Source organism: Physeter macrocephalus, chromosome 11 (genome assembly GCF_002837175.3).
Source record: "Physeter macrocephalus isolate SW-GA chromosome 11, ASM283717v5, whole genome shotgun sequence".
NCBI lineage: Eukaryota > Metazoa > Chordata > Mammalia > Artiodactyla > Physeteridae > Physeter > Physeter macrocephalus.
The window spans coordinates 41,930,371-41,956,232 of NC_041224.1; the positions used below are offsets into that span (position 1 = coordinate 41,930,371).

Below are 25,862 nucleotides of genomic sequence, written 5' to 3' on the forward strand. Positions count from 1 at the left end.
GTTTTTAGCATAGGGTTAAGAGATGGGCTTTGGAATCCTATGGAGCTGGTGAGAATCCCAGCCCTGCTACTTCCTAGCTGTGTGACCCTGGACAACTTACCTAACCTCTCTGAGCCTTGGTTTCCTTGTCTGTAAAATGGACATAATCATGACTCATGGGGATATGGCGGGAAATAAATAAGGTAATGTATGTACAGCACGTCACATGGTGCCAGGTAGCTCTTAAAAATCTTATTGTGATAACTTATTTTTAAGAATGATACTACAATTTAGCTTTTATTGATTGCTCACCTTCCCTTTCTCAACAGCAACACCCAGCAACATTCTGAACAATGTTTTGTATATCATTTTGGGTTTTTCCTTTATACAGATTTTTAAAAAATAAAAATGGAATTATTCTGTTTTGTAATGTTTTTTTTTTTAGCAAAACAGTTGTGATGAATATTTTCTTGCACTGATAAATTCTTCTACAACATCACTCTGATGGCTATATACCTTAATCTGTTTACTTAATCCTCAACTGTTGGATGCCGAGACATTTCTAGGTTTTTCACCATTATAAACCATACTGCAATGAACGTCCTTAATTATAAATCTTGGAGGCCATTCTTAGACTCACTGGGTCAAGGGGAGATTTCGCTGAGCTATGAAGTCCTTTGGGTGGTCTAGGGATGGTGTTGCCCAAGTAATCAGGCCCAGTCTTTTGGAAGGAAAGGCACTATCGCCCAAGTCAGCGCTTGAGAAACATGGAGATTTTTCCTCACCCTCCTATATCCAGGTCCCATGCAGACCATCACCCTCCTGCTTCCATCTGGAGCCATCCCTCTTCTTACTGCATCCCCTGATGGGGCTGTTCTCTGCAGGGTATAGAAGGGCATCTTCTGTGCATCCTGAACTCCATCACGTAGGGATACATGTTCTTTCTCTTCTCACCTTTGTCATGTTAGGGTCTTCCAGCCCTTAACCAGCAAGGAAAGGCTGAGTTCATTCCTTTAAGTCTTACCCGGACTGAACAATTTCAGAATTTGAAAATAAGGATGTTCTTGAAAGCTTGGGATGGAGGGAGGTGCTGCCACTGGAGAATAATTATGGAAGAAAAACAAGGAGTGTTTCTTGGTTGTGGGTGAGCCTGTGTGGGGCTGGGGGAGGCAGAAATAATAACCTACAGAGAAGAAAAGAATTAACTCAGTAGATGGACTCTAAAGTTGGTTCTGAAAAGCACAATTTGGCCAAACCCAATCTTCTCTCATCATAATGAAGGAGACGGTTATTGGATGGGTCCCCCAGAAAAAGCAAGGCATCTGTGTTGAAGGCTTCTTTCACTCCTCTGTTCACTCCAAGGCTGAGGGCAGCAGTGCTGCGGTCCTGGCTGTCCTGCCTCTTTGGATGGCGTGGAAGAGTCAGAGGACCCATCCCTAGGTCAGGACTTACAAACCATACCCCAGCCTGAATCGCTGTCACCAACTCCACCTCCTCTAGCTTGTGTGGACTGGTCAAAGCAGGAATGGACATACCGGTTGCTTCAGGCTCACAGCTGGGGGGTTTGGCCTTCCCATCCCTGTCCACTCTGGGCTGCCTCTTCCATCTCCAAAGCCCAAGGATGCATTGAGGGATCGGTTGTCCTGTAAAAGGGGCCATTCCCAATCCATACCTCTACTTAAGGCTCCTCCTTTGTTTTTGTTTTTCTCTGTTTTCCTTTTCTAGCTCCTTCTGCTCCAGTGATAAACCCACAGGCCCCCAACTCAGCCACAGGTTCCTCAGTCCGAGTGTGCTGGAGCTTATACTCCGATGACACCGTGGAGAGCTATCAGCTATCCTACTGGCCAGTGCAGGAAAGCTCGTCTGGGAAGGACCGAGCAGGTGAGGCTCTGCCAGGAACAGAACCACGCTCCAGAACAGCTAAGGCCCCTCAGAGGCCAGGGCCCTGCCTTCCTGGAGGTTGGGAAGGTAGAGATGGGATGAACCTGCACACCTGGCTCCTTGGAGCTGTCATGATCTGGGAATTACACAGAGGATGGGATGCAGGCAGGTGAGCATGGCAGAAAGGAATAGGAAGGCAAGTTGGGGCCTGACTGGGGAGGATCACAAGGCCAGGCTAAGGTATATGGACTGTATCTACTGCTGTCGGGTCAGAGCTGTCCTTGGGATAAGTCTCTGGCTGCACTGTGTGCAAGAAGGGTGGGGACACCCCTCCTTGAAGAGGTCCAGCTGGACTGGCTGGGTTCTAGCAGGTCCTGGCATGTGAGCGCAGGCTGGCTCTCCTCAGAGCAACCCTGTGTTGGGAGAATCTGGAGGGTTAGTCTGCAGACCCCCATGGGGGCTGCAGCCCGGGAGGGCTGCTCCTGATCTGCTCCACATTCCCAGATGGAGCCAGCTGCTGGGAATGGCCCCCAACCTCCACTGTGGGCAGCTCTTGGCCCATTCTCTTCCCAGGGAAATGGAGCTAGCAGGCCTGGGGTTAGGGCTGAGATACCTGCCTACCCCCCATAATAGATAAGCCAGTCTCCTATTGAGAAGGGAGAGTCAAGAGAGCAGAGGAGGGGACTTCCCTGGCGGTCCAGTGGTTAAGACTCCATGCTCCCAATGCAGGGGGGCATGGGTTCGATTCCTGGTCGGGGAACTAAGATCCCATAGGCCACATGGTGCAGCCAAAAAGAAAAAAAGAGAGAGAGCAGAGGAGCCCCAGTTGAGCATCTGAAGGAATCAGGGATTAGGGCCAGCCTGGCAGGGCCTGTTCTGTGTGCATGGGGTCAGAGTGAGATTGCTGGAAAGGGATTTAGAGATCTCCATTTTATGGATGAGGAATCTGGGACCTAGAGAGAAATGAGCTGTCTGTGGGAACACCGTGAGTTACGGCAGAACCAGGATGAGAATCAAGTCCGCAGGCTCCCTGCCCAGAGCTTTTCTCCTTGTACCGGGTCATGCAGGTGGAGGGTTCTATGTGCCGAAGGTGAGGATGGTTTATCTGCCCAGGGATTTGGGAGGAAGGGGAATCCTTGAGAAAAGTAAGTTTAAGCAATGATGAGGGAGAATGAGGCTGGTCAGAATAAGGACTAAAGAGGGCGTTTTTGGTGGGGGGGGAAGGCGAGATTTGAAAAGGGAGATTGAGGACCAAAAAGTCAGATCTGATCGATCAGTCAGTTTTTGCCACAAATCAACCCTGTTGGCACCCTCTGCAGAAGAGGCCATTGTGTTGGGGTTTTGTCCTGGGGATCAATAAAGATCTTTAATGGATCACTTTGTTATAAAGGAACTGATAGCAGAGAGTGGATTAATGACTTATTACTGCCTTTCAAGAGTCTGGGGATGTTTGGACGTGTATCAGTTAGCTTTTGCTGTGTAACAACACCCCCAAACACACACATATACATAACATATTGGCTAAAAATGACAAATATTTATATTCATTAATTTGTTGGGAGGAGGAGAACAGGGGTAGGAAATTCAGAGGTACAAACTACTATGTATAAAATAAATAAGCTACAAGGTTATATTGTACAGCACAGGGAATATATCCAATATTTTATAGTAACTTTAACTGGAGTATGATCTATAGAAGTATTGAATCATTATGTTGTACACCTGAAACTAATATTGTAAATCAAAGGTACTTCAATTTTTAAAATGACATTTATCCAAGAGTTTGCGTGCCACAGCTAAGAAGCCCATGTGCCACAACGAAGATCCTGTGTGCTGCAGCTAAGACCCGGGGCAGCCAAAATAAATAAATAAATAAAATAAAATAAAATAAAATGGCATTTATGATTTATTATAATTCTATGAATTGGCTGGACAGTTCTTCTGGTCTGGGTCAGCTTGGTAGGGCTGGATGGGCTAGGATGGCCTTGCTTATATGTCTAGGGCCTCAGCTGCAACGGCTGAGGCCTCTGTCCATGTGATCTCATCCTCCAGGAGGCTGGCTGAAGGTTGTTCCCGTGGAAGTGGAAGCATTCCTGGCAGGAAGAGGACAAGGCCCCTGTGCACCAGCACCTCCCAAATCTCTGTTTGTACCATGTTTGCTATAGTCCCATTGGCCAAAGCAAGTCACATGGTTAAGCCCAGCTTCAAGGCATAGTGGGAAAGACCAGACCTCTCAATGGAAGGATCAGCTGAGTCACGCTGCTGAGGGGCATGCATACACAGATGGGAGGAATTGCTGGCCAGTTCTGTATCCATTACAGGGGAAAGAGATTACAGCGCAATGAACTTGGAGCCAGTTGGCCTATTTTAGGGTTGAATTCTTGTCTATATTTTTTCCCCAGAGTTTACGATGACGGTTAAAGAAACATATTGCTCAGTGACAAACCTTGTGCCAAATACCCAGTATGAATTTTTGGTCACAGCTCAGAACAGGGCTGGCCTCAGCCCCGCCAGTGAGTGTGCAGTGTACATAACAGGTAAGGGGGCCATTTTTTTCTGTAGCAGGACCTTCACTGAAGGGGACACAAGAGTCACGGCTTTCTTGACGTGGCAGGGCTCTTGATTTCACTTGGAAGGGCAGGAATAGTTTTGCATTTTTTTCTTTCATTTAATACACCAAATCTATATGCCTGATATGGCAGGGACATTTTCTCACAGTTGGTCTCAAAATATCAAAAAGTACTGCTCTTGGACACAGTACGATTTGAATCTTGCAACCATCCTCCATTCCAGGAACATCTGAAAGGGATTCCCTGGTGTCTCAGTCCATTTGGGCTGTTATAACAGAATACTACAGATTGGGTGGCTTATAAACAACAGAAATTTATTTCTCATGGTTCTGGAGGCTGGGAAGTCCAAGATCAAGGTGCCAGCAGATTCAGTGTCTGGTGAGGACCCTTCCTGGTTCAGAGTCAACTGTCTTTTTTGCTGTGTCCTCACATGGCAGAAAGGGGCAAGGGAGCTCATTGGGTTTTCTTGTATAATAAACCCCTTTGACCCTCATGACCTAATCACTTCTCAAAGACTCTAGATACCATCACATTGGGGAATAGGTTTCAACATATGAATTTGGATGGGGACACAAATGTTCAGTCTATAGCTTTCTATTGCACTGAATCTCTTGTAGGAGGAGAGTGCTTGCGATGTCTGCCCATGCTCTGGACCACAGGGCTGGATGTGAACAGGTTTGTTCATCTCTCCCTTTCCCCTGCATTTAGCACCTTGTCCTCCCATTATGAAAAGCAAAGAGATAAGGAGCTGTGAAGAGGCTGCGCTGATCTGCTGGGAGTCTGGGAACCTGAATCCTGTGGACTCATACACGGTGGAGTTGACTCAGGCAGAAACGCCGGGAGCCTCGGGCGTAACTGAGTGAGTCATGAGGGGCGTTGGCTGGGCACTAGAGGCCTTGACACAGTGACACAGCTTAGGAAATGTGTGGAGTCTGGAGAGAAGGTCAGAATTTGTGACACACAGGAAACTTAATTTTAGGTTGCTTAGTTTTGTGAGAAATAGCTGGAATGCTACCATTGAAGGTGAATGATGGATGAGTGAATAAATGGTAAACCTCAGGTTTGCTTTCTTAGCCCAACCAAGGTTTATCATCATTCATTCAACAAGTATTGAGCGCATAGGTGGTGCCTGGGCGCTGGTGAAGCAGACAGACAAATTCCCCACCCTTACAGAGCTGACAGTCGAGTGGGGGGAAATAAACCAAAACCAAGAAAACAAATGCTTAAAATACACAATGCTATGAAGGGAAAAGAAACTCAATGAAATAGGGAATGCGGTGGAGGTGGGGGCTTACTTTGGATAGAGTAGACGTCTGAACTGAGACCTGATGCATGGGAAGGGCTGAGGCCTGAGACAGTGGATGGAGGCAGCACCTGGCCCCTGGGCAGGCGTGAGCTTCCTGTACTGGAGGAACCAGGAGACCCGCCTGGCTGGAATTTAAGAAATAGAGAGAACTGTGAGAGGCAGAAATGAAAGAGATTAGATTTCAATGTACAAAGAATATTGTGTCCATGGTAGAAGGCTGTCTGGAGGCTCACATTCCCCTTTGGTTGGCAGAGATCTGGGGGGGTTCACAGATAAAAGAGGGCTGGACTCAGTGACCACAAGGGCCTGCAGATCCTACGAATCTACAGCTGTGTACAGTGGAAGAAACATGGATGTACCTCTGGGTTACAACCAGGCAGTGCAGAAGCTTGTGGAAGGGGAATGAACCAGGCAGCCCGGTACCAGCCACCAAGTCCCAGGGGCCGCCCTGCTGTGTACCTACCCAGCTCTGGAAAAATGGAAGAGAGGGGTTTGGTGTCAACAGATTCTTCCATGCTAAATTCAGGGTTTGGGCCGTGGCCATCTATCCCACCCACCCATTTGCCCCAGGTAGAATCCATATGTCCACAAGCACATCAGGGCTGCTGACCTTGGCTGCTGACCTTGGCTGCTGATCTACTTCTGGGGATCCTCAGAAGCAAGGTAATGAGTCCAGTGGTCTGGCCACCTGAATGGTTTGGACTTCCTTTGCAACATGTGCTGATACTTTAAGGGCACCTGATACCTGGGACCAGCCCATTATGTTTGGGGTCATCAGAAGGCTGGTCAGTGACCTAGGTGATCTGGGATGGTGCTGACTCTCCTAGTATAAACCTAATCATGGCATCCTGCTGCTCTGGAGAAAAAGACAAAATTCCTTCACAGGCTCTGGCCCCTTCCTGCCTCTCCAGGTTAACCACACCAGCTCTCCCTCCCTCTCCGGCCCCAACCACATTGGTCATATTTTAGTTCCTCCTACTTTCCATGCTTCTTCCTGCCACAGGGCCTTTGCACATGCTTCTTCTATGTAGGAGACTCTTCTATTCTCTTTTTATCCAATTACCTCCTCGTCATTCTTCAGAGTCCAGCTCAAAAGTCACCTCTCCCCTACTATACCTTCTATAGTACACTGTCAACTTGTCATGGTTACCATCTTATGTTTCTTCCAGTGGTGGCTTGAGAAATGCCTCTCTTCTAGACTGTAAGCTCTATGAGGGCAGGGACTACATTAATTTTCCCTAGGGCCTCCCTATACAGTCTCTGGAACCTAAGGTGTTTAGTTAATACTTATTGAATGAAGGGACTTCCCTGGTGGTGCAGTGGTTAAAACTCTGCACTCCCAATGCAGGGGCCAGGGTTCGAGCCCTAGTCAGGGAACTAGATCCCATTTGCATGCTGCAATTCAGAGTTTGCATGCCACAACTAAGGAGCCCTTGAGCTGCAACTAATGAGCTAGCGAGCTACAACTAAGAAGCCCACCTGCCACAACTAAGACCCAGCGTAACCAAATAAATAAAAACAAAAAATACTTATGGAATGAATGTGTAAAAGTGCCCCTCTGGCCAAAGCTGTAGCCTCAGAGTGACCTGGACATCTCGGCCTCGCCAGGTGTGGCTGTTGTATCTGTAAATGGGCATCACCCTGAAGGCTTCTCTTTCCCACTGAACTGAAATGGGGTTGGCAGCTGCAGGAGTACAGACAGTGGCAACCATGGGCTTGTAATCCTGTATTGTACCGCTTACATAAATTGGATTATTCCCAGTAGGTAGCTGCCCTTGAAGAGGTTAATAACAGTGGGCTTCTGTGGGCCTTTCAGCTCTAGCCAGATCATTTGTTCATAAATGCAGACTGAGACCCTGCTAGGGGCCCAGCGCTGTGCTTACGTAAGTGGCACTTGACCCCTGCCCTCAGAGAGGTTGTGGCCCTACCAGACAGACTGAGACACACTGGATTCAACTGCATGCATGCCCCCGCCATGCAGTGTTAGACAGGTGCCTGGGACACGGGGTGGGGAGCTTGGAGGGGAGAGAGCCACAGACAGAAGGGATACAAAGAAATGAGAAAAGTGGACCTGAGTGGGAGGGAGCACTGAGGGGGTCAACACTCCTGCCTGCACCGCTGCTGGAGGTCAGAGGACAGGGGTGGCGGCGGGGGGAGTTAAAAATCCCTGCTTTGAAAGGGAGGCCTGGTGCTTGGGCCTGGCTGCCCTGGCCCCAGGGTGACTTCAGCTGCCTCCTTGCCCAGGTCTGTTGTGGGTATCCCCACCTGCGAGTGTCTGGTGCAGCTACAGCCCTGGCAGAGCTACACCATCTACGTGCGAGCCCTCAACGTGGGGGGCCCCAGCGCAAGGAGCGAGGCTGCTACAGTCCACACCACAGGTCTGTGTCCCCCGCTGCATACTCTCTGGGCCCAAAGTGACCCCCTTGTGGCAGACCCAGGGCTGCTATAACTTCATTGTTAAATCGATAAATGTTCACTGATATGAACACATGGCAAATCAGGCTGCGAAGGGGCTCACGGGTGATCAAAGCCCTGGGGTCCCGTTTTACAGAAGGGGAGACCGAAGGCCCAAGTCATACAGCAATGGGGTGGCTGAGCAAGCATTAGAACTCAGGGTTTTTCTCCATGACCTTCAGGTGGGCTAGAGGCTTGTCACACTGGACCTGGGTGGCCCAGAAACCACATTTCACACAGGCTGAACACCACCCCTGGGACGTGGTCTTTATGAAATTCCCAGGAAGAGCCATGGGCCATGGATTATCTCCCTGCTATCGGCCCAAACATCTCCTTACCCACAGGCCCAACGTAGCTCCGGATGCCTTAGTGGGTGCCCACATCCACGTCCAGCTCCCCACACCGCGCACTTGCCATCAGCACGTCATAGAATTGTCACATCTCATGTTCAAGTCCTGAGTCAGCAGAGATATCACTAGAAACATTCCATGCATCTCCTGCTATCCCAGCACTGCCACGGCTCTGGGTTCTGAGCTTTGCTAAGGTGCGCTAAAGCCAGGCGGCTCTTCCCACACCTCACAGAGCAAGCCCAGCTCAGGCCAGTTGCAGACTGGGTGACAGGCAGGTAGGAAGCAGAAGGAGGGAGCCTGGGCCCAGGGCTCAGGGGACATCGTTCCTTTGGCTGAGATCTTTCACTGAGGGATGTAGGGTCATTTTGTCCTCATTTCCAATACCAGGAGGAAAGGTATGCGGTTAGTCCCCACTTATGTTCCTTCCACAGAGATTCGAAAAACAAGTTACGTGGCTGCCAAAGGCGGTAGGGGTTAGAGCTGGGATTAGGACTCAGGTTTTTCTTTTATACTGTGATGGAACTTTCCTTTGGTTGACTGGCATTTCTAATTTCTTGTGCTGACTTGGTGTTTTGAAACGTCAAATTCTGGCTGTTTTGATAAAAGAGAACAGAGCAAAAGGTACAGCCAGCCCTTGGTTATTTTTGTCTCTGAATTCCTTTGTTCAAATAATTTAAGAGTGTATTTACAAAAAACTTAAATAGACATGAATCAGCAAAAGACATATCTATCCGTTCAAAAAACAATCCTTGTTTGGGCCTAGAGAGCAGGCAGTAAGGGCCATCCATGCCTGTCAGCTGCAAGGTGGGAACCTGCCTCCCCCTGGTCCGTCCGCTCAGATAGCAAATGAAATTTCCAGCAGCATCGAATTGTGGAAATAAATGTGGACAGCTTAGGGTTTCCCTGGTGGTGCAGTGGTTAAGAATCTGCCCACCAATGCAGGGGACACAGGTTCGATCCCTGATCCAGGAAGCTCCCACATGCCACGGAGCAACGAAGCCCGTGCACCACAACTACTGAGCCTGTGCTCTAGAGCCCGTGAGCCACAACTCCTGAAGCCCACGCGCCTAGAGCCCGTGCTCTGCAACAAGAGAAGCCACCGCAATGAGAAGCCCGCACACCGCAACGAAGAGTAGCCCCTGCTCGCCGCAACTAAAGAAAGCCCATGCACAGCAACGAAGACCCAACGCAGCCAAAAAAGAAAAAAAAAATGTGGACAGCTTGATGGCGAGGCCTGAAGTAGAATTTGAAGCAATGAACATGACAGAATGGGAACTGAGGAGCTTGACTAAGAGACAATGATGCAGAATGAGTTACTATGTCCCTAAACAAAGGATTTTTTTAAAAACTAATTTCTTATTAAACCCATTCAGTACCTTTTTTTTTTTTTGATGTGCTTTGTTAACCATGATTTGGAGAGGGTTACAATCTCCTTCCTTCTCCCCCGCTGCCCTAACTGAAAGTTGAATTGTAATTTTGCTAACCTTTGTCATTGATCGTTAAGAATTCCCTCAATTGCTATTCCCCTTGGCAAGTAGGTTAGATATTCCTGTTCACCAGCAGGTATTTACAGCCTCCCACTTAAGGGCGCAGCCACTGGAATCAGAGGGGCTTGGGGTTTGAATTTGAGTTCTGTCATCTGCCAGCTGACTTCTCAACCGCCCTGCACCTCAGTTTTCTTCTCTACAAGATGGAAATACTAACTCCTGGGTACTCGTAAGGAGTGAATGAGGTAAGAGTTACCGCTTAGCTCAGGACTAGACGCACATTAACCCCCAACACATGTTAACCACCACCATTATTAGCATGAGGGTCACTACCACGCAAAGTCCAGGCTCACGTGTATTGTGCAGGAAGCTAAGCCGGGCACGCGTGGTGAAGCCTCGGCCCGCATGGAGCGCAATGTGGAGAAAGCAGATGAGTGACTGGCTGTTGGGGGGTGTGTGTGTCTGTGTGCTTCCTCCCCTCGCAGGCAGCTACTTTCGCCTGAACGAGCACACCTGCCATCCCTGGCTGACCGTTTCTGAAGATGGGCTTACAGTGGTACGAAGTGAGAGGAAAGCCCCCACCAGGGAGCCGCTCCCCAGCGACACCTGCTTTACCAGGTACTGTATCAGCCCCTCACCCACCTGAACAGTCTGTGAACCAGCCTAATACACGCTGTTATTTCGGGTAAAGTTGGATTATGACAGATGCAGCCTTGAAGGGGGCTTCAGGCTCTCACTCCTAGAAATGAGTGAGGGGGAGGGGACGGTGGGGAGGGGAGGCTAGGGAGAGGGGAGTAGGGGTCTGGCTGGTGCCGGCAGAGGAGACGTGTTGTGGCCTCTGAGGTGGAGTCCTGGGCTCCCAGGGCTGGAGGGTCACACCGTCAGGCCGTGGGAGAGCAGTAAGGACCCAGGTCCCCCAGTGCTTGGCCCAGAGCTCTCTCTCCCACACTGTGATACTATCTAACAAAAGCCCTCGTGAAAAACCAGACCAAAGCTGGTGGAGGGAATGGTAGTCGCGGTAGTGCACGACCTGAGAAAGGGCCGTCCATCAAAGATGGGCCTTGTCTGTCTGGATCTGCGCTATCTCCAGAGCTTAGTACTCAAGGTCAAAATGATATATTTGTAACTCATTTCTTTCCAAATGCTTAAAGAAGACTTAAAATAGGGGGCAAGGGACTTCCCTGGCGGTCCCGTGGTTAAGACTTCACCTTACAATGCAGGGGGTGCGTGTTTGATCCCTGATTGGGGAGCTAAGATCCCACATGCCTCATGACCAAAAAAAAAAACCAAAAGAAATAAAGAAAACAGAAAAAATATTGTAACAAATTCAATAAAGACTTTAAAAATGGTCCACATCAAAAAAATTTTAAAAAGGGGCAAATATGCCCTACTGAAATAGAAAAATCACAGCGATAGATGAAGAAGAAAAGAACACAGCTTAACTTCAAGGGCTAATTTCTGTTTCCAAGATTAAACATTAAACACAGCTCTTAGCTTCCTGGTAATCAGGATGAAAAGAATTCTCGGTGGGTTGGTCTTAGAGTCAGGAGGATCTTATAAGGAAGAAAAGGACTCTCTTAGTGGGGCCAGAGGGGCCACCAATGGAAAACTGCATCCAGCCTCCCTGCCTGGGTCCTGGACTGTCCTGCAGCTGACACTTCCTCTGACACTGGCTCCCTGCTGGCCTTCTTACTGCATGTGTGTTACATACCTACTATATGTAAGTGTTAGCGTGTGACAGCAGAACAGCACAGAGTACAGTGGAACACAACTTTATCCTTTCCTGCCTCTGCCCACTCAACCCAGGGTTGGGGGGCACAGAGAGGATTAAGAAGCAATAAAGTCCTTACCTGCGTTAAAAAAACAGAATGCAACTGATCAAATCTTATAGATCTTATTGGCTTTTTTTCAATAATTCATGAGTTGGGCAGCCTCTAATCTACAGCATTTCTATGGTGGGTCTCCTTCATATGTGGTCCTCTGAAAACGCACACCTTTGACCAGGCCACTGCTACTTCACTCTTTGTGTGGATTATAAGACAGCTCTCTGGGTAGACACAGCCTCAAGCATCTTCAGCTTCAACCCTTTGGTGTTGCAATAAAAGTTGCAAAACCAGTTTTTGGCCATGTCTTTTGCAAGTCCTGTGTAGGTGGTCCAGAGTCTCATATTATAACATGGGAGTACTTACCACCTACTGTTCTGGTCTTGGCTTTTGGGGTTCCAGCCAAGCTGAGTTAGAGTCCCATTTTAGTATCCTGTTACCAGTACATCTGTTGACCCATGAAACAATGTGCTGTGTGCTGGGGGTAAAGAGACAAAGATAGTCCCTGGGCTTCCCTACTGGCGCAGTGGTTAGGAATCTGCCTGCTAATGCAGGGGACACAGGTTCGAGCCCTGGTCCGGGAAGATCCCACATGCCGCGGAGCAACTAAGCCCATGCGCCACAACTACTGAGCCTGTGCTCTAGTTAGAGTCCCATTTTAGTATCCTGTTACCAGTACATCTGTTGACCCATGAAACAATGTGCTGTGTGCTGGGGGTAAAGAGACAAAGATAGTCCCTGGGCTTCCCTACTGGCGCAGTGGTTAGGAATCTGCCTGCTAATGCAGGGGACACAGGTTCGAGCCCTGGTCCGGGAAGATCCCACATGCCGCGGAGCAACTAAGCCCATGCGCCACAACTACTGAGCCTGTGCTCTAGAGCCTGCAAGCCACAACTACTAAGCCCACGTGCCACAATTACTGAAGCCCTCACGCCTAGCGCCCGCGTACCACAAGGAAGAGCAGCCCCTGCTCACCGCAACTAGAGAAAGCCCGCGCACAGCAACGAAGACCCAATGCAGCCAAAAATAAATAAAAACAAAAAAACCACTAAGATATAGTCCCTGCCCATCTGAGACTCAGACAGGCAAGTGGGGGAGACACATATGTAAAAACACACACATAAAAGATAAGATAGGGCTTCCCCGGTGGCGCAGTGGTTAAGAATCTGCATGCCAATGCAGGGGACACGAGTTCGGGCCCTAGACCGGGAAGATCCCACATGCCGCGGAGCAATGAAGTCCGTGTGCCACAACTACTGAGCCTGCGCCCTAGAGCCCACGAGCCACAACTACTGAGCCCATGTGCCACAACTACTGAAGCCCACACGCCTAGAGCCTGTGCTCCACAAGAGAAGCCACCACAATGAGTAGCCCGTGCACCACAACAAAGAGTAGCCCCCGCTTGCTGCAACTAGAGAAAGCCCACATGCAGCAACGAAGATCCAACACAGCCAAAAATAAATAAAATAAATAGATTTATTTAAAAAAAAAAAGCATGGTTAAGACATTGTAGGAGCCCCAAGGAGGGCTTCTGGTAGGGGCAAGGTCTTGAAGTATAAAGAGTTCTCCAGAACAACAAGGCAAAAAGTGCCTTGTACCTGTACCAATAATGGAAGCCAGAAAGATCATGTGTGGAGAACTACAGTTCTCCAGTTTAGTGTGTCTGCAATATGGGGTCCCTAATGGGAAGAGGTCAAAGATGAGGCAAGAAACATGGATATGGTCCAGTGCAAAAAAAAAAAAAAAAAGTTTAGATTTTACCCTGTAGGTGGTAGAAATTATTGATAGAAAGATATGATCAGATTTATATTCCAAAAAGAAGTGTGAATTGGGGAGGGAGGGGGAGAGGCAGATAGGGAACAAGGAGACCAGAAGCAAGTGCTGGCCAGCTCGTGAACCTCAAGCATATGGTTCCATCGACCGTGCTGTTCTGTTAGATTTCAGTCCCTTTCTTTTTTTTTTTTTTTTTTGGCCAAACCTTGTGGCATGTGGAATCTTAGTTCCCCAATCAGGGATCGAACCCACACCCCCTGCAGTGGAAGCACGGAGCCTTAACCTCTGGACCACCAGGGAAGTCCTCAATCCCTTTTTCTTCATGAACAAGTGAACCAAACCTTTTTGTTACTCTAAAAGCCCAATCTGAAAAAAGCAAACAGAGCCTTTTCTATTGGCTTGTCTCCTCCTCACCTATGACCAGCAGTGTAATAATCCTCTTCTAATCTTCAGCATCAGTCAAGTGAGCTTTGAGAGTTAGGGCTGTGCTGCTTTACAAGTTGGTGTTCAAACACCTGCCTCCACACTTCTAGACCACCTACTGACTGACCCCAGCAGTTGGTGTCACTCACCTGCACAGCCGGGCTTGGGTCACCCCAAATCACAGATGCTTCCACTTTCTAAAACCAGGTGTGTTGCTGTCATGGGAAACCTAATTCCAGTCCGAGGGCGCCATTACTGGGAGGTGGAGGTGGATGAGTGTTTGGATTACACGGTGGGTGTGGCCTTTGAAGATGTCCCTAAACAGGAAGACCTGGGAGCAAACCGCCTCTCCTGGTGCATGAGGCACACATTTGCATCATCAAGGTAAGGTGAAATCTGGATACCCAAGATTAAAAGGTGCTTTGATAAGAACAGAGTGAGAGGTTTCCACTAGTAGTAACTAAGGCCCACGTTATGTTTTCTAAAATATGCTGAGATATTTCAGGACTCATTTCCAGCCCCCTTCCCTAAAGTCCAGATGGAAAGAGAAAGCAGCTCTGGGTACTTCCAATAAAACAGCTAAAATTCATGGAGTACTTATTCTACGCTAAGCACTGTTCTACACTTTTACACATACTATCTCGTTTACTTCCCACAATTGTATTATCCCATTTTAAAGATAAGAAAGCTATGCCCCACAGCAGTTCAATAATCCACCCAACATGGATTCAGAGCTTGGATTCAAACCCAGGCAATCTGGCTCCAAAGACAGCATTCTTCACCACTAAGTGATTGGTTTGGCATTTATGTTCAACTTCAGTGTTACTAAATGAATAGTTTGATTTGAAGCCCCAATTCCATCATTTTTAGTAGATGTGGGCAGAGGCTTAATGGTTATGGTTAATTCCAGTTTGCTTCTGTCGCTAAGCATTCTGTCCTCTACTGGAGTAGTTCCATAAAGCTGGGAAAATCCATGAGGCCCAGGCCAGTAGACATTTCAGACTTAGAAGGCCATGGGTGTAACCACTCTCCATCTCAAAAATTGCAAAAATTTTTACCACACCAGTTTCCCAGTACCGTGGGTACTATGAGGCCTCTGATCCTCGACATGCTGAATCCTATTAATGTTTCATTCAATGTTTTGTGCCCAGGAGCCTCAGTCGTGGTTAGTTAAATGTTGTCATGCCTAAGCAAAGGTAAGAAGAGCAACTTTCCCCCTGTAAGATATTAAGACTAAAATCAGCTCTGCTAAACCTCAGACCCAGTAGGAGGAATGAAAGAAATCCCGTTCACTGAGTCACATACTGTTTTTGGATATTCTGCCTGAAGTAAGACTAAAAAAATCAGTCTCCTCTCCTAGTTGGTTAAGAACAAGGGGCAGGGAAAAACTGAAGGAGCATAAAGGACGAAGAGGAGTCTGTGTGGAGTGGGAGAGGTGAGGTTAAAAGACAGAAGAAGGGTGGGAACACAAGACAGAGTGAAAAAGGAAGGGCGAAAAGCCGAGTGCTAGAGCAGAAGTTTGTAGTCCCACCTTGGAAAGATGTCCGGGGAAGGAGGGTGGTGGTGGTTATGTGTGTGTGTCTCTTAACAGTGGAGGACTCGTATTTTTTGGTTCATAGTCTTAGACTCTATTGGTGGTGAGAGGGAAAGTAGAGGGAAGGGCTCATTCAGTTTCTGCTGGCTGCTCAGTTAAGAAAAAAACAAGGTGAACTGGGATGGAAAGAGGCTGGTTTGTTCCGACACATCTGGATCATATTCTAAGCGTTCACCCCAGCCATGTGGACAAGCAGCTGGCACACAGAACTTCAAACATCCATAGGGGGCAGAGCTAGGAAATTCCTGTGGCCGACTTTGGTTTCAGCCATTTTCAAAGCACAAAGGAGAAGCACCCTCCCTTCATGAGAGGGTGCTGGTGCTATACAATACTGAGTGGTGACAGGCCCCCAGGTGCCCTGCTTAGTTTGAAAGTTTAGGAAAGGGATGCCTCAGAGTACTTGTGCACAGATTATACCAAAAGGCCCAATTTATTACATGAAAGATCATGAGGTTTCCTGTTTCAAATGTCTTTATTACAAGGGATTTACACATCTGAACCTTGAAATCCACATTTTAAAATGTATTTCTATACAAATTTTGATGCAATATGAGTTTACGATACTGTATGTTAAGTTTCTGCGGTTAAGTGGCTGCTCAAAAACAGCCACTTAAACTTTGAGATATAAGTTTCTTAGGACACGTTTTAGAAAAGAGATATATAGTTTGAGAAATGGCCTGTTACTTTGATAGTCATTTAATAAAAGAAAATGATATAATCATAGGAGTATTTGAAGATTGAAATGTTCTGTAAATAGCCCATCTACAGAATTTCTGAAGCTTTGTTATATCAACGTTTAATCTTTAGGCATAAGTACGAATTTCTACACAACAAGACGACTCCAGATATAAGGATAACAGTTTCCCCAAGGAAGATTGGCATTCTATTAGACTATGAAAATTCAAAATTGTCATTTTTCAACGTGGACATTTCTCAGCATCTGTACACGTTCCGTTGTCAGCTTCACCAATTTGTGCATCCCTGTTTTTCTCTGGAAAAGCCTGGATGTCTAAAGATACACAATGGCATTTCAATGCCAAAGCGTGTCACTTTCTATTAGACCATTCTGATGCCCAGCTTCCTGTCTCTCTTCCGTACCTACCCCTCTCCCAGCCACTCACGCCTCAGCTGCCTGAACTTGGCATTCAAGCACCATGCACCCAGCTCATCATTTATGGTTCATGTTATCTGCCAGACTGGTGTGCTGGCATTCATTTCACCTGACTTGGATCCTGTGTGCTGCCACCTGTGTGAGGCTAGGTTAGTCAGTTCGGGTTGTAAAATGAAGGCTCAGACTAAATGAACTCAAAGGTCTTTCAGGTTGTCAAACTGTATTGGTCTATCTGTGTATATGCAAAGTAGCTGAGTCCCCAAGGCCTACAGAGCTTGGGGGAGAAGGAGAGAAGAGATACATAAGTGTTAGTGGCTCCAGCTGCCCCAGCACTTGTGACATTTCATTAGTCAGCCAAGAACAGGCGTAAGAAGGCAGGAGGCCACCCACAAAGAGAACCAGGGAAGCCACGTGCCGTGCTCAGCAGCCTTCTCCTCTCCTGTTTTCCCAGTAGTCAGTGGCACTCCGGTGAGGTTTCTCCCACCGAACACTGCTTCTAAAAACCTGCTCTTCTCCTTCATGGTACTTACCCTCTTTAATTTTGTAATGATCTTTGTAACACCTAATTCCATGAAGGCAGGACAGTATCTGTCTTGTTCATCACTCAATCCCCAAGGGCTAACACGTGCACACCAAATATCTGTTTCATCCAGCCACTGCTCTTCGGCCTCTCACTGCTCTCCATATGAGGGCTGGCAGGGCTTGTTCAAACTATAGCAGAAGACCTATGGCAGGAGAGGGACAAACCTGAGGGGAGGCAGTATGAAGGAAGAGAGGGGCAACTGTGGCTAGATGGCAAGACTGGTAAAAATGCAACATTACCTACTACTACATGATTCCTGGTGTCACAAAGCAGCCTACACATAAATAATAATAAATGTGCTGCTTTCACTATGTGCACGTTTGGGGTAGGGGGGCTAAGGTCTGGTAAAAAATAGACAACATTAGTTGCAACTGATTCTAGGAACTGTCCTATAATGTAAAGAGGACCAGATTTGAAATCGGAAGACCTGAGTTTGATTGCTATTTTGTAGCGACTTTGCCTTACGACCACTGAAAAGTCACATTATCTCCCTGAGCTTCTGTTTCTCTTTAAACAAAGAGAAAAATAATATTTGTCTTATAGGATGGGAGATTTAATGACAAACATGAGAATGCATAACAGTGTATGACATATAGCAAATGCACAACAATCTTTTAAAAGAAAATATCAGTCCACCAAGTGCAAAGCTGAGCCCTGGTAGGAGAGGTGGTCTCCAGCCAGCACCTTTGGGCATCCTGCCTCACTGCTCTCATGCCATTTTGTGACCTCGATGCCCAGCTCCCTGGGCTGCATTTCTGGTTCTCCAGTTCAAGTTTCCAGTTGCCACTTAAAGCTCTGCACACACAGCATTTTCATGCTTACCAGTTAAGATGCAGAGTAAATGACTCTACCTGTAAAGCAATTCTCAGGGACAATTTAGTATCGTGCCCTGTGGATGCTTCTCTAAACATATATGCCCCTGATCTCATCATTTAAAGTTTTATGTTAACTGAAAAATCTTTCACTTTAAAGATTTTCACTTTCATGTTTCCAAGTACACTCAAAGTCTGACACAAGGAGCACCTCTTGTCTCCTCTCAAAACTCTGCCTATTGGTATAAACAGAAGTTCAGATTCTTGAATTCACAACTCAACTTGAAAATCTTAAAGCTCGTTACACACACACACACACACACACACACACACACACACACCCCTCTGCCCTGCCAACCTGGATCACTACCCTTATATGAGGAAGATAAAACCAAAGCAAGCACAGAGATGGTTCAAGTTACAAACAATTAAAATATATATGCGTGTATTATCAAAAATGTTATCAGCTACTAAAAAAGAAACTAGTGAGTAGGAAGTAGGACATCACAGATAAAGTAAATTTGAATTCAGGATTCTAATAGGCTTTATTTCACACGTAATATAACATGGATAAAAACTAGGCACCTGGGCTTCCCTGGTGGCGCAGTGGTTGAGAGTCCGCCTGCTGATGCAGGGAACACGGGCTCGTGCCCCGGTCCGGGAAGATCTCACATGCCACGGAGCGGCTGGGCCCGTGAGCCATGGCCGCTGAGCCTGTGCGTCCGGAGCCTGTGCTCCGCAATGGGAGAGGCCACAACAGTGAAAGGCCCGCGTACCGCAAAAAAAAAAAAAAAACACACACAAAAACTAGGCACCTATAAGGTTCTAATAAAATTTTATTTGATCAAGAAAAAAATGGTGTGGAAATAGCTTTGATTTTTAAAATCCACTGAATCTAAATAAGGCAGATGACCAACTTCAAGCATCACAATTATTCAGCATAAAGAACCTTTCTTTAAACATGTTTCTCACCTTCCACAAGAAAAAAAAAGTCTAGAGAAAAACCAAAACAAAACTTTTGTTTTTTGTAAAATATTCTAATTCCTTAAAATGCCAAGAACAATCTGCTGGAACTAAATTTCAATAAGGGGCAGGATTTACCTCAAGGCCATGTTCACCTGCAACCTGCTGATAAATCTGTTAAAAAACAAAACAGAAAAAGAACTTTAAAAAAAATCAGACCATTGTAGCCACAATCCCTCATACTGGGCAAAAGATACCAAAATCTGTTCTTTTCTTAGCTTTACCTATATCACTTTATAACTCTTGAGCAAGTTATTAACATAATCTTTGGCTTCCCCACCTTAACAAAGGGGAAAGAGAATATGTAAAACCATCACAGAATCCTGGTGTAAACTAACACGGGTTTAATAATTCAAAATACTCAGAATTTAAGGCACCTTTATTAGATGAGATTGTAAAGCTGGTTAGAGACTTGGGATACAAAATGACACTGGTTTCTGGTAAAATTAAACTGCCTTTTATTTGGAAAAGTGTATGTTTAATAATTGACTTCCTGCTGGTTCAAACAACAATATGCAATCACTTGTACACATGCAATAAAGTAATTTCTGAAGCATGTGCTTGGTCATCAATTTGCTCTTCTCAAACTCCAAAATGTGTTAAAATCTTACGTGGCTCACACAGTGGCAGCTGCCCCCAGCACAATTCACCATGATGTGGCATTCTGTAAATGAGACTAGGTTGGTCTCTATCCAAGGTTTAGCTACCAGAAGACTTCCTGGGTCTTCCCTGGTGGCACCGTGGTTAAGAATCCACTTGCCAATGCAGGGGACACGGGTTCGAGCCCTGGTCTGGGAAGATCCGACGTACCGTGGAGCAACTGAGCCCGTGTGCAACTACTGAGCCCGCGTGCCACAATTACTGAAGCTCGTGCACCTAGAGCCTGTGCTCCTCAACAAGAGAACCCACCGCAATGAGAAGCCCATGCACCACAACAAAGAGTAGCCCCCGCTCGTCGCAACTAGAGAAAGCCTGCACGCAGCAATGAAGACCCAATGCAGCCAAAAATTAATTAATTAATTAAAAAAAAAAAAAAAAAAAAAGACTTCCTGGACCCTATGAAGACTGTACTACAGGAAAGGTCCTCTCCTCCACTTTCCTAACCAACTTCTCCAACTTCTAGTCACCTTCCTATCAATTAGAGTAAGATTCTCATGGGTTCACTATGTCTTTCTTCACCCTGACTCATCTATAAATTCACTACTCCTATTTTCTGTTGTAAGACAATGGAAAGTGTATAATTGCTGTTGGTAGATAAGTAGGTCTTGAATTCATTTTACAAACAAGACCTGTTCTATCTACCTTTTCATTTAGGAGGCTAAAAGCAGAGTCAGCTTGACTTCAAGGACTCTATTTTCTTAGTCTCCAGAAGAACATGACAAGTCCAGCTTTTAAAACACTGTCCTCTAGCATGTCAAGATATTGAGGGAATGGTAATCTATTACTTTTATAACTTCAAGCTTTAAGAGATTTGAACTCTTATATATGCTTGCTTCATGGCAACCAACGCTTAATGAATCTAAATATAAGATAACAGTTTGTGGGCTTCCCTGGTGGCACAGTGGTTGAGAATCCGCCTGCCAATGAAAGGACACGGGTTCGAGCCCTGGTCTGGGAAAATCCCACATGCCGCGGAGCAACTAAGCCTGTGCGCCACAACTACTGAGCCTGCACCCTAGAGCCCGTGAGCCACAACTACTAAGACTGCATGCCTAGAGCCCATGCTCCACAACAAGAGAAGCCACCACAATGAGAAGCCCATGCACCGCAACAAAGAGTAGCCCCCACTCGCCAGCCACAGCTGGACAAAGCCCACGCGCAGCGAAAACCCAACACAGCCAAAAAAAAAAAAGATAACAGTTTGTGATTTGGAAAGACTGTACCCAGTCAGCATCTTTCCTGTCAGTCAGGAAGTCTCCCGGAAGGAGCGTAACCATGAGTTGGGCACAGCTATGCCCCAAGTTAATAAAATGTCCCAAATATTTTAGAAATGCTACTGAACAGGGGCTAGTTCATGTCTTTCTACTTCAGGGCTTGTTTTCTGCTATTCCCCAATCCCAGAAAAAAATTAAGCCCCACTAATTAATTGCTTTTTCTTCATTTTTCCCACACTTTGACAGATTCAGGTTTTTCTGCTCTATTTCCACCTCACTCAAATCCTGGTAGAATTAAACTATCATTTATTTGAGTTATGCAAATTCAGCTAAACAGTTTGCAGCTGATTAAAACAAATTGCAGTCATTCAGACATAACCGATAAAAATGTTTTTATAGAATGAACTTGGATTCTAACCTTGCTGTCTCCCCTGTGCTCATTCCTAAGCCTAAATGTGGGTCTCTTCTTTGAAAGCAGCTTACGAGATTCCTTACATTCAAATAGACTGGACTGGAGACAAGAACATAATCCATTCACTGGGAAAGAATCCAACCAACAAAATTGAGATTTCCCTGCTATGCATTTAAACAAAGCAGGAACTTACTTTTTACAAATCGATTTACTGAGTACATACATCACTTCTTGGTAAAGCCATCCTATTATTCGGCCACACAGAAAGATTTCTACCCTCTGACTTCCTTTCATATCCCAAATACCCATCCAATTAAGGGAGAGGCGGCAGTGAGAGAGAAGGAAAACAAGAGAAGCACGATCCAAAAATAAGGATAGAGCTCTGGAAAAGACACTTGATAGTGTCTTTTGTACAATTTATAATTTATAAACCAGCCACAGATTCCTGGGAACCTGGAATGGACGCCCCTCCCCCGCCCCCCCAGCTCCTTGCCCACCCAAGTAATGCCTGTATAAAAGTTACTTCTTAGAAGCATTGCCTAATTCCTCCCTCTCCCAGGCTAAGTTCCACATACTCACCTCCTTCAGAATACTTAAGTGGCTATACTGCCACCATGACCTGTGTCTACTCCGCTTGACTGTAAGCAAATCAAAGGCAGGAACTGTGCCTTCATAATCTCTGAATGATCAGAACATGGAAACAACAGTGTTCTGCTTTCAAAGAGCTCATATATCTGAAAAGAAAAGGAGACATCAAATTGTCTTCCAAATTAAAAGAAAAGCCTCTTTATTAGAAAGTAGCTTTCAGATTTGTGTGTGCTGGTAGGAGCAGGGGGAGTAATTATCAACCTTTCTTCTGTTCCAATACACCTGAGGGATCTAATACATAATCCCATTAGTTAGCAGTGTTCCATGGTGACTTCTAATATGGGCAGAGTGGGAGGGGCTTAGAAGAATCTAGGAGGTGGGGAAGATGTGTGTGGCCTAGAAAGCTCCTCCCCATCACTGCAAGAGATCTTTGACGCATTTAATATTATAGTTTTGATTACTCTTAATTAAGAGAGCCCAAAGGTCTACAGTATGTTTACTTAAAATACTCTGAAACATAAATTTGGTTCATATCCTCCGGAGGCTGGTGAGTGGAAGTTACCCCCTTGGCCCTGAGCTTGACAGACGTTCTGATATCACAGCACAACAGGACTCTGGCTCTCTGCTGGTCTTAGAATCTAAGACTTTGATGGAGGAAGTTATATGCCGTTGAGGTAATGAAAAATTTAGGGACTTACAAAGATCACAGGCGATTCCTTCTCAAATGTTGAGTCCTTTTTTTTTTTTAATACTTTTTTTTTTTTGGCTATGCAGCACAGCCTGTGAGATCTTAGTTCCTCGAGCAGGGATCAAACCCGTGCCCCCTACAGTGGAAGCGTGGAACCCTAACCACTGGACAGCCAGGGAATTCCTTCAAGTGTCTTTAAAAAACCATTTTATGGGAAAGATGTCCTCACAAGTGATACAAAGTAACAATTACAGTAGCTCAATGCCAAACAACAGCTCCACTCCCCGAGACAACCTTGGCCAAATTTATGTAATACCCGCAGGGTGAAAAATCAGAAGGAGGCACTCCTCATTACTGAAATCTCATCCTTTCCTAAAAAGTTGATGGCTGGCTAGAATTTTCAGAGTGGGATCCTATGTTTCACTACTTTAAAGCAGAAAAATATGTTCCCAGCCCTTCAAAGAACTTCAAGCCAATTTCCCCAAAATAACCACATATAGGGCTTCCCTGGTGGTGCAGTGGTTGAGAGTCCGCCTGCCGATGCAGGGGACACGGGTTCGTGCCCCGGTCTGGGAGGATCCCACGTGCCGCGGAGCGGCTGGGCCCGTGAGCCATGGTCGCTGAGCCTGCGCGTCCGGAGCCTGTGCTCCGCAACGGGAGAGGCCACAGCAGTGAGAGGCCCGCGTACCGCAAAACAAAAAACAAAAAACGAAAAAAACACATATAACTGTCAAAGATTTCTGCAAAAGAGAAGGCGTTTTAAACACCAATTACCTACTTATGTAATAACTATGAACTCAGTATAATTCCAGTAGAAATTATAGAAATATGACTGTCCCTGTTATATACATATTATTGATTTCAACAATTCTGGGTGTATATCTAGAAGTGGGATTGCTGGATCATATGGTAAGTCTATTTTTAACTTTTTTTTTTTTTTTTTTTTTTTTTTGCGGTACGCGGGCCTCTCACTGTTGTGGCCTCTCCCGTTGCGGAGCACAGGCTCCGGACACACAGGCTCAGCGGCCATGGCTCATGGGCCCTGTTATTCCATTTTTAAGGTAATACTTCTGCCCATGTCACAATCACTTGCTACAGCAATCATCTGTCTACATCATCTAAAATTGTTTTGAAACATTTTTATAGAGCAGTTATTCTTAAAAGTCTGGTCCCTGTGAGGGCCCCTGAGATCCTTTCACTCTAACAACAGAATGTGTGCTTGTATATTCTTGTGTTTAAAGACACCTCTCAGTTTTAATTTCTAATACCATAAATATTGATATGTATAACACACATAAATGAGAGCTCTTTGGAATCCTCAATAATTTGTAAGGGAGTCCTGAGAGCAAAAAGTTTGAAAATAATTTATATAGAGTAACAGTGGTTCCCTCACAATGAACATCTAGTCGAATGAGTTCCTCAGTGGAAAGACTTCCCCTGTGTGATGCTAACAGTTTTCAATATTTGCTAATGTTCAGGTTGTTTTCTAGACCTCTTAGGCTTGCCCACGTTCCTACAAGACACTTCCACCTAATAATATGCGAAAGATGAGAGAGATAATGCACAATACTTTTAAACAGCACGAGCACTAAGTGCAGTATTACTTACACAGACAGCTGAGGTGTGACTGCAATGCCCTCTACAGCATCTGCCCTCCACTTGCGGGCAACTTATGAGTTCTTTATAGCTAGTTTCTGATTCAGACAGTGTTTTGAGTAAACATTTCCACACATTGTTGCAGTAAATATTCATAGTGAGAACTCAAATAATAAATAGTGATAAGTCTTACACGGTGAGCATATATCTATGAACACCAGGCCTTTCTGTGTAAAGGTATGTAAGAGGTACGCAAAGTTTCACCTTCACGTTTTGTTACTACACATACTTTCCTGAATAGGAAATGACAGATGCATCTACATCTATAGAGTATCTAAAATGTAAATAAATGACAGTTCTAACTCCTGACACATAGTGACTTTGCCTTTGATGGATTCATACTGCACCTAAATGTACACCACCCTCTTCACTCCTGCTCACTTCCACCCCAAAAAGACTTGTTCAGCAATCCAAAGAGATGGTATGGTGTGGAGGAAAGAATTCTGGGTTGGAAATGAAGAAATCTCACTTCTAGTCCCATCTCTATCACTAACAACCTGTGTTACTTTCAGCCTGTCTCCTCTCAAAGGCTGCGCTTCAATTTAAGATGAAAGGAGGGGGGACTACCCTGGTGTTGCAGTGGTTGGGAATCAGCCTGTCGGTGCAGGGGACGAGGGTTCGAGCCCTGGTCCGGGAAGACCCCACATGCCGCGGGGCAGCTGGGCCCGTGCGCCACAGCTACTGAGCCTGCTCTCTGGAGCCTGTGAGCCACAGCTACTGAAGCCCGCGGGCCTGGAGCCGATGCTCCGCAGCAAGAGAGGCCGCCGCACTGAGTAGACCACGCACCGCAGGGAGGAGTGGCCCCCGCTCGCGCAACTAGAGAGCCCGTGCACAGCAGGAAGGACCTAATGCAGCCAAAAACAAAAAATAAATAAATTTTTTTTAAAAAGGTGAAAGGAGGGGTATGACCTAGACGGTTATGTTCCATCTCTAATACTAAATGACTCTGCTGGCCGATTCAGGAAGCTTAAAAATTACCAACTGTGAGTGTATTTTTTCAAATTAATGCAACAGGCGCTGCTGCCTCAAGCAGGAATCATCGATTATGAAAGTTTGGGTTTGTATAGACCTTCACGTTGCATACCTTAAGCAACACAGGATAGCGCCCATGGGAAATTTCACCTACTTAATTTTTTTCTTAAACTGCATTCTGAGTGTGGATTTCTCCCTTCCACATCTATCCCCACGACAGCTCCGTGAGCTACCAAGCTCGTTTTTCAGACGAGGTCCAGAAAGCGGAGGACAATGAGTTAGTAATGAGATCTAGGTCGCCGGTGGCACTGACACAGCGACAGATACACCGACCCCTCACCTCTACTCCGGTTCCCATCTGCGTCTCCTGAAGCCCGACACTCCAGCCAGCCTGCCTACAAGGACGCTGTTGTCATCCGCCTCGCCGGGTGACCGGAGATCGGCCTTACTTTACGCGACATTAGATGCCTGCTCTCCGGTGTCCGATCTCGGTGGCAACTCCT

At 46.2% G+C, this 25,862-nt stretch overlaps 1 protein-coding gene, 1 long non-coding RNA gene and 1 other non-coding gene across 10 annotated transcripts in view; 1 reads left to right on the plus strand and 2 right to left on the minus strand.

The window, feature by feature from the left end:
• FSD2 (fibronectin type III and SPRY domain containing 2) overlaps positions 1-17,475 on the plus strand; it is a 42,115-nt gene extending 24,640 nt beyond the window's left edge. For 5 of the 7 annotated variants that reach the window (XM_028494921.1, XM_028494922.2, XM_028494924.1 and 2 more), the window contains 7 exons: positions 1,705-1,860; positions 4,263-4,397; positions 5,139-5,289; positions 7,981-8,114; positions 10,513-10,645; positions 14,254-14,430; positions 16,448-17,475. In XM_028494921.1, the coding sequence (XP_028350722.1) occupies positions 1,705-1,860; positions 4,263-4,397; positions 5,139-5,289; positions 7,981-8,114; positions 10,513-10,645; positions 14,254-14,430; positions 16,448-16,700 (1,139 nt within the window). In that variant the 3' untranslated portion in view covers positions 16,701-17,475. Of the gene's footprint in view, positions 1-1,704; positions 1,861-4,262; positions 4,398-5,138; positions 5,290-7,980; positions 8,115-9,482; positions 10,646-14,230; positions 14,431-16,447 lie in introns of those variants that run through there. The other 2 variants (XM_028494925.2, XM_055087903.1) reach the window with 2 other exon arrangements.
• Positions 13-25,862, minus strand: LOC102994161 (uncharacterized). Of its 2 annotated transcripts, XR_449392.4 has the most exons (5): positions 25,700-25,862; positions 22,035-22,189; positions 19,248-19,283; positions 5,726-5,861; positions 13-1,162 (listed from the first exon to the last, which is right to left on the minus strand). It is a non-coding gene; the product is annotated as an uncharacterized lncRNA (long non-coding RNA). The 2 variants fall into 2 exon arrangements; XR_008618553.1 differs by lacking the exons at positions 13-1,162; positions 5,726-5,861 and having other exon boundaries at positions 17,483-21,554.
• On the minus strand, positions 20,412-20,538 carry LOC112062598 (small Cajal body-specific RNA 15). The gene has a single exon (XR_002890813.1). It is a non-coding gene; the product is annotated as a small Cajal body-specific RNA 15 (non-coding RNA).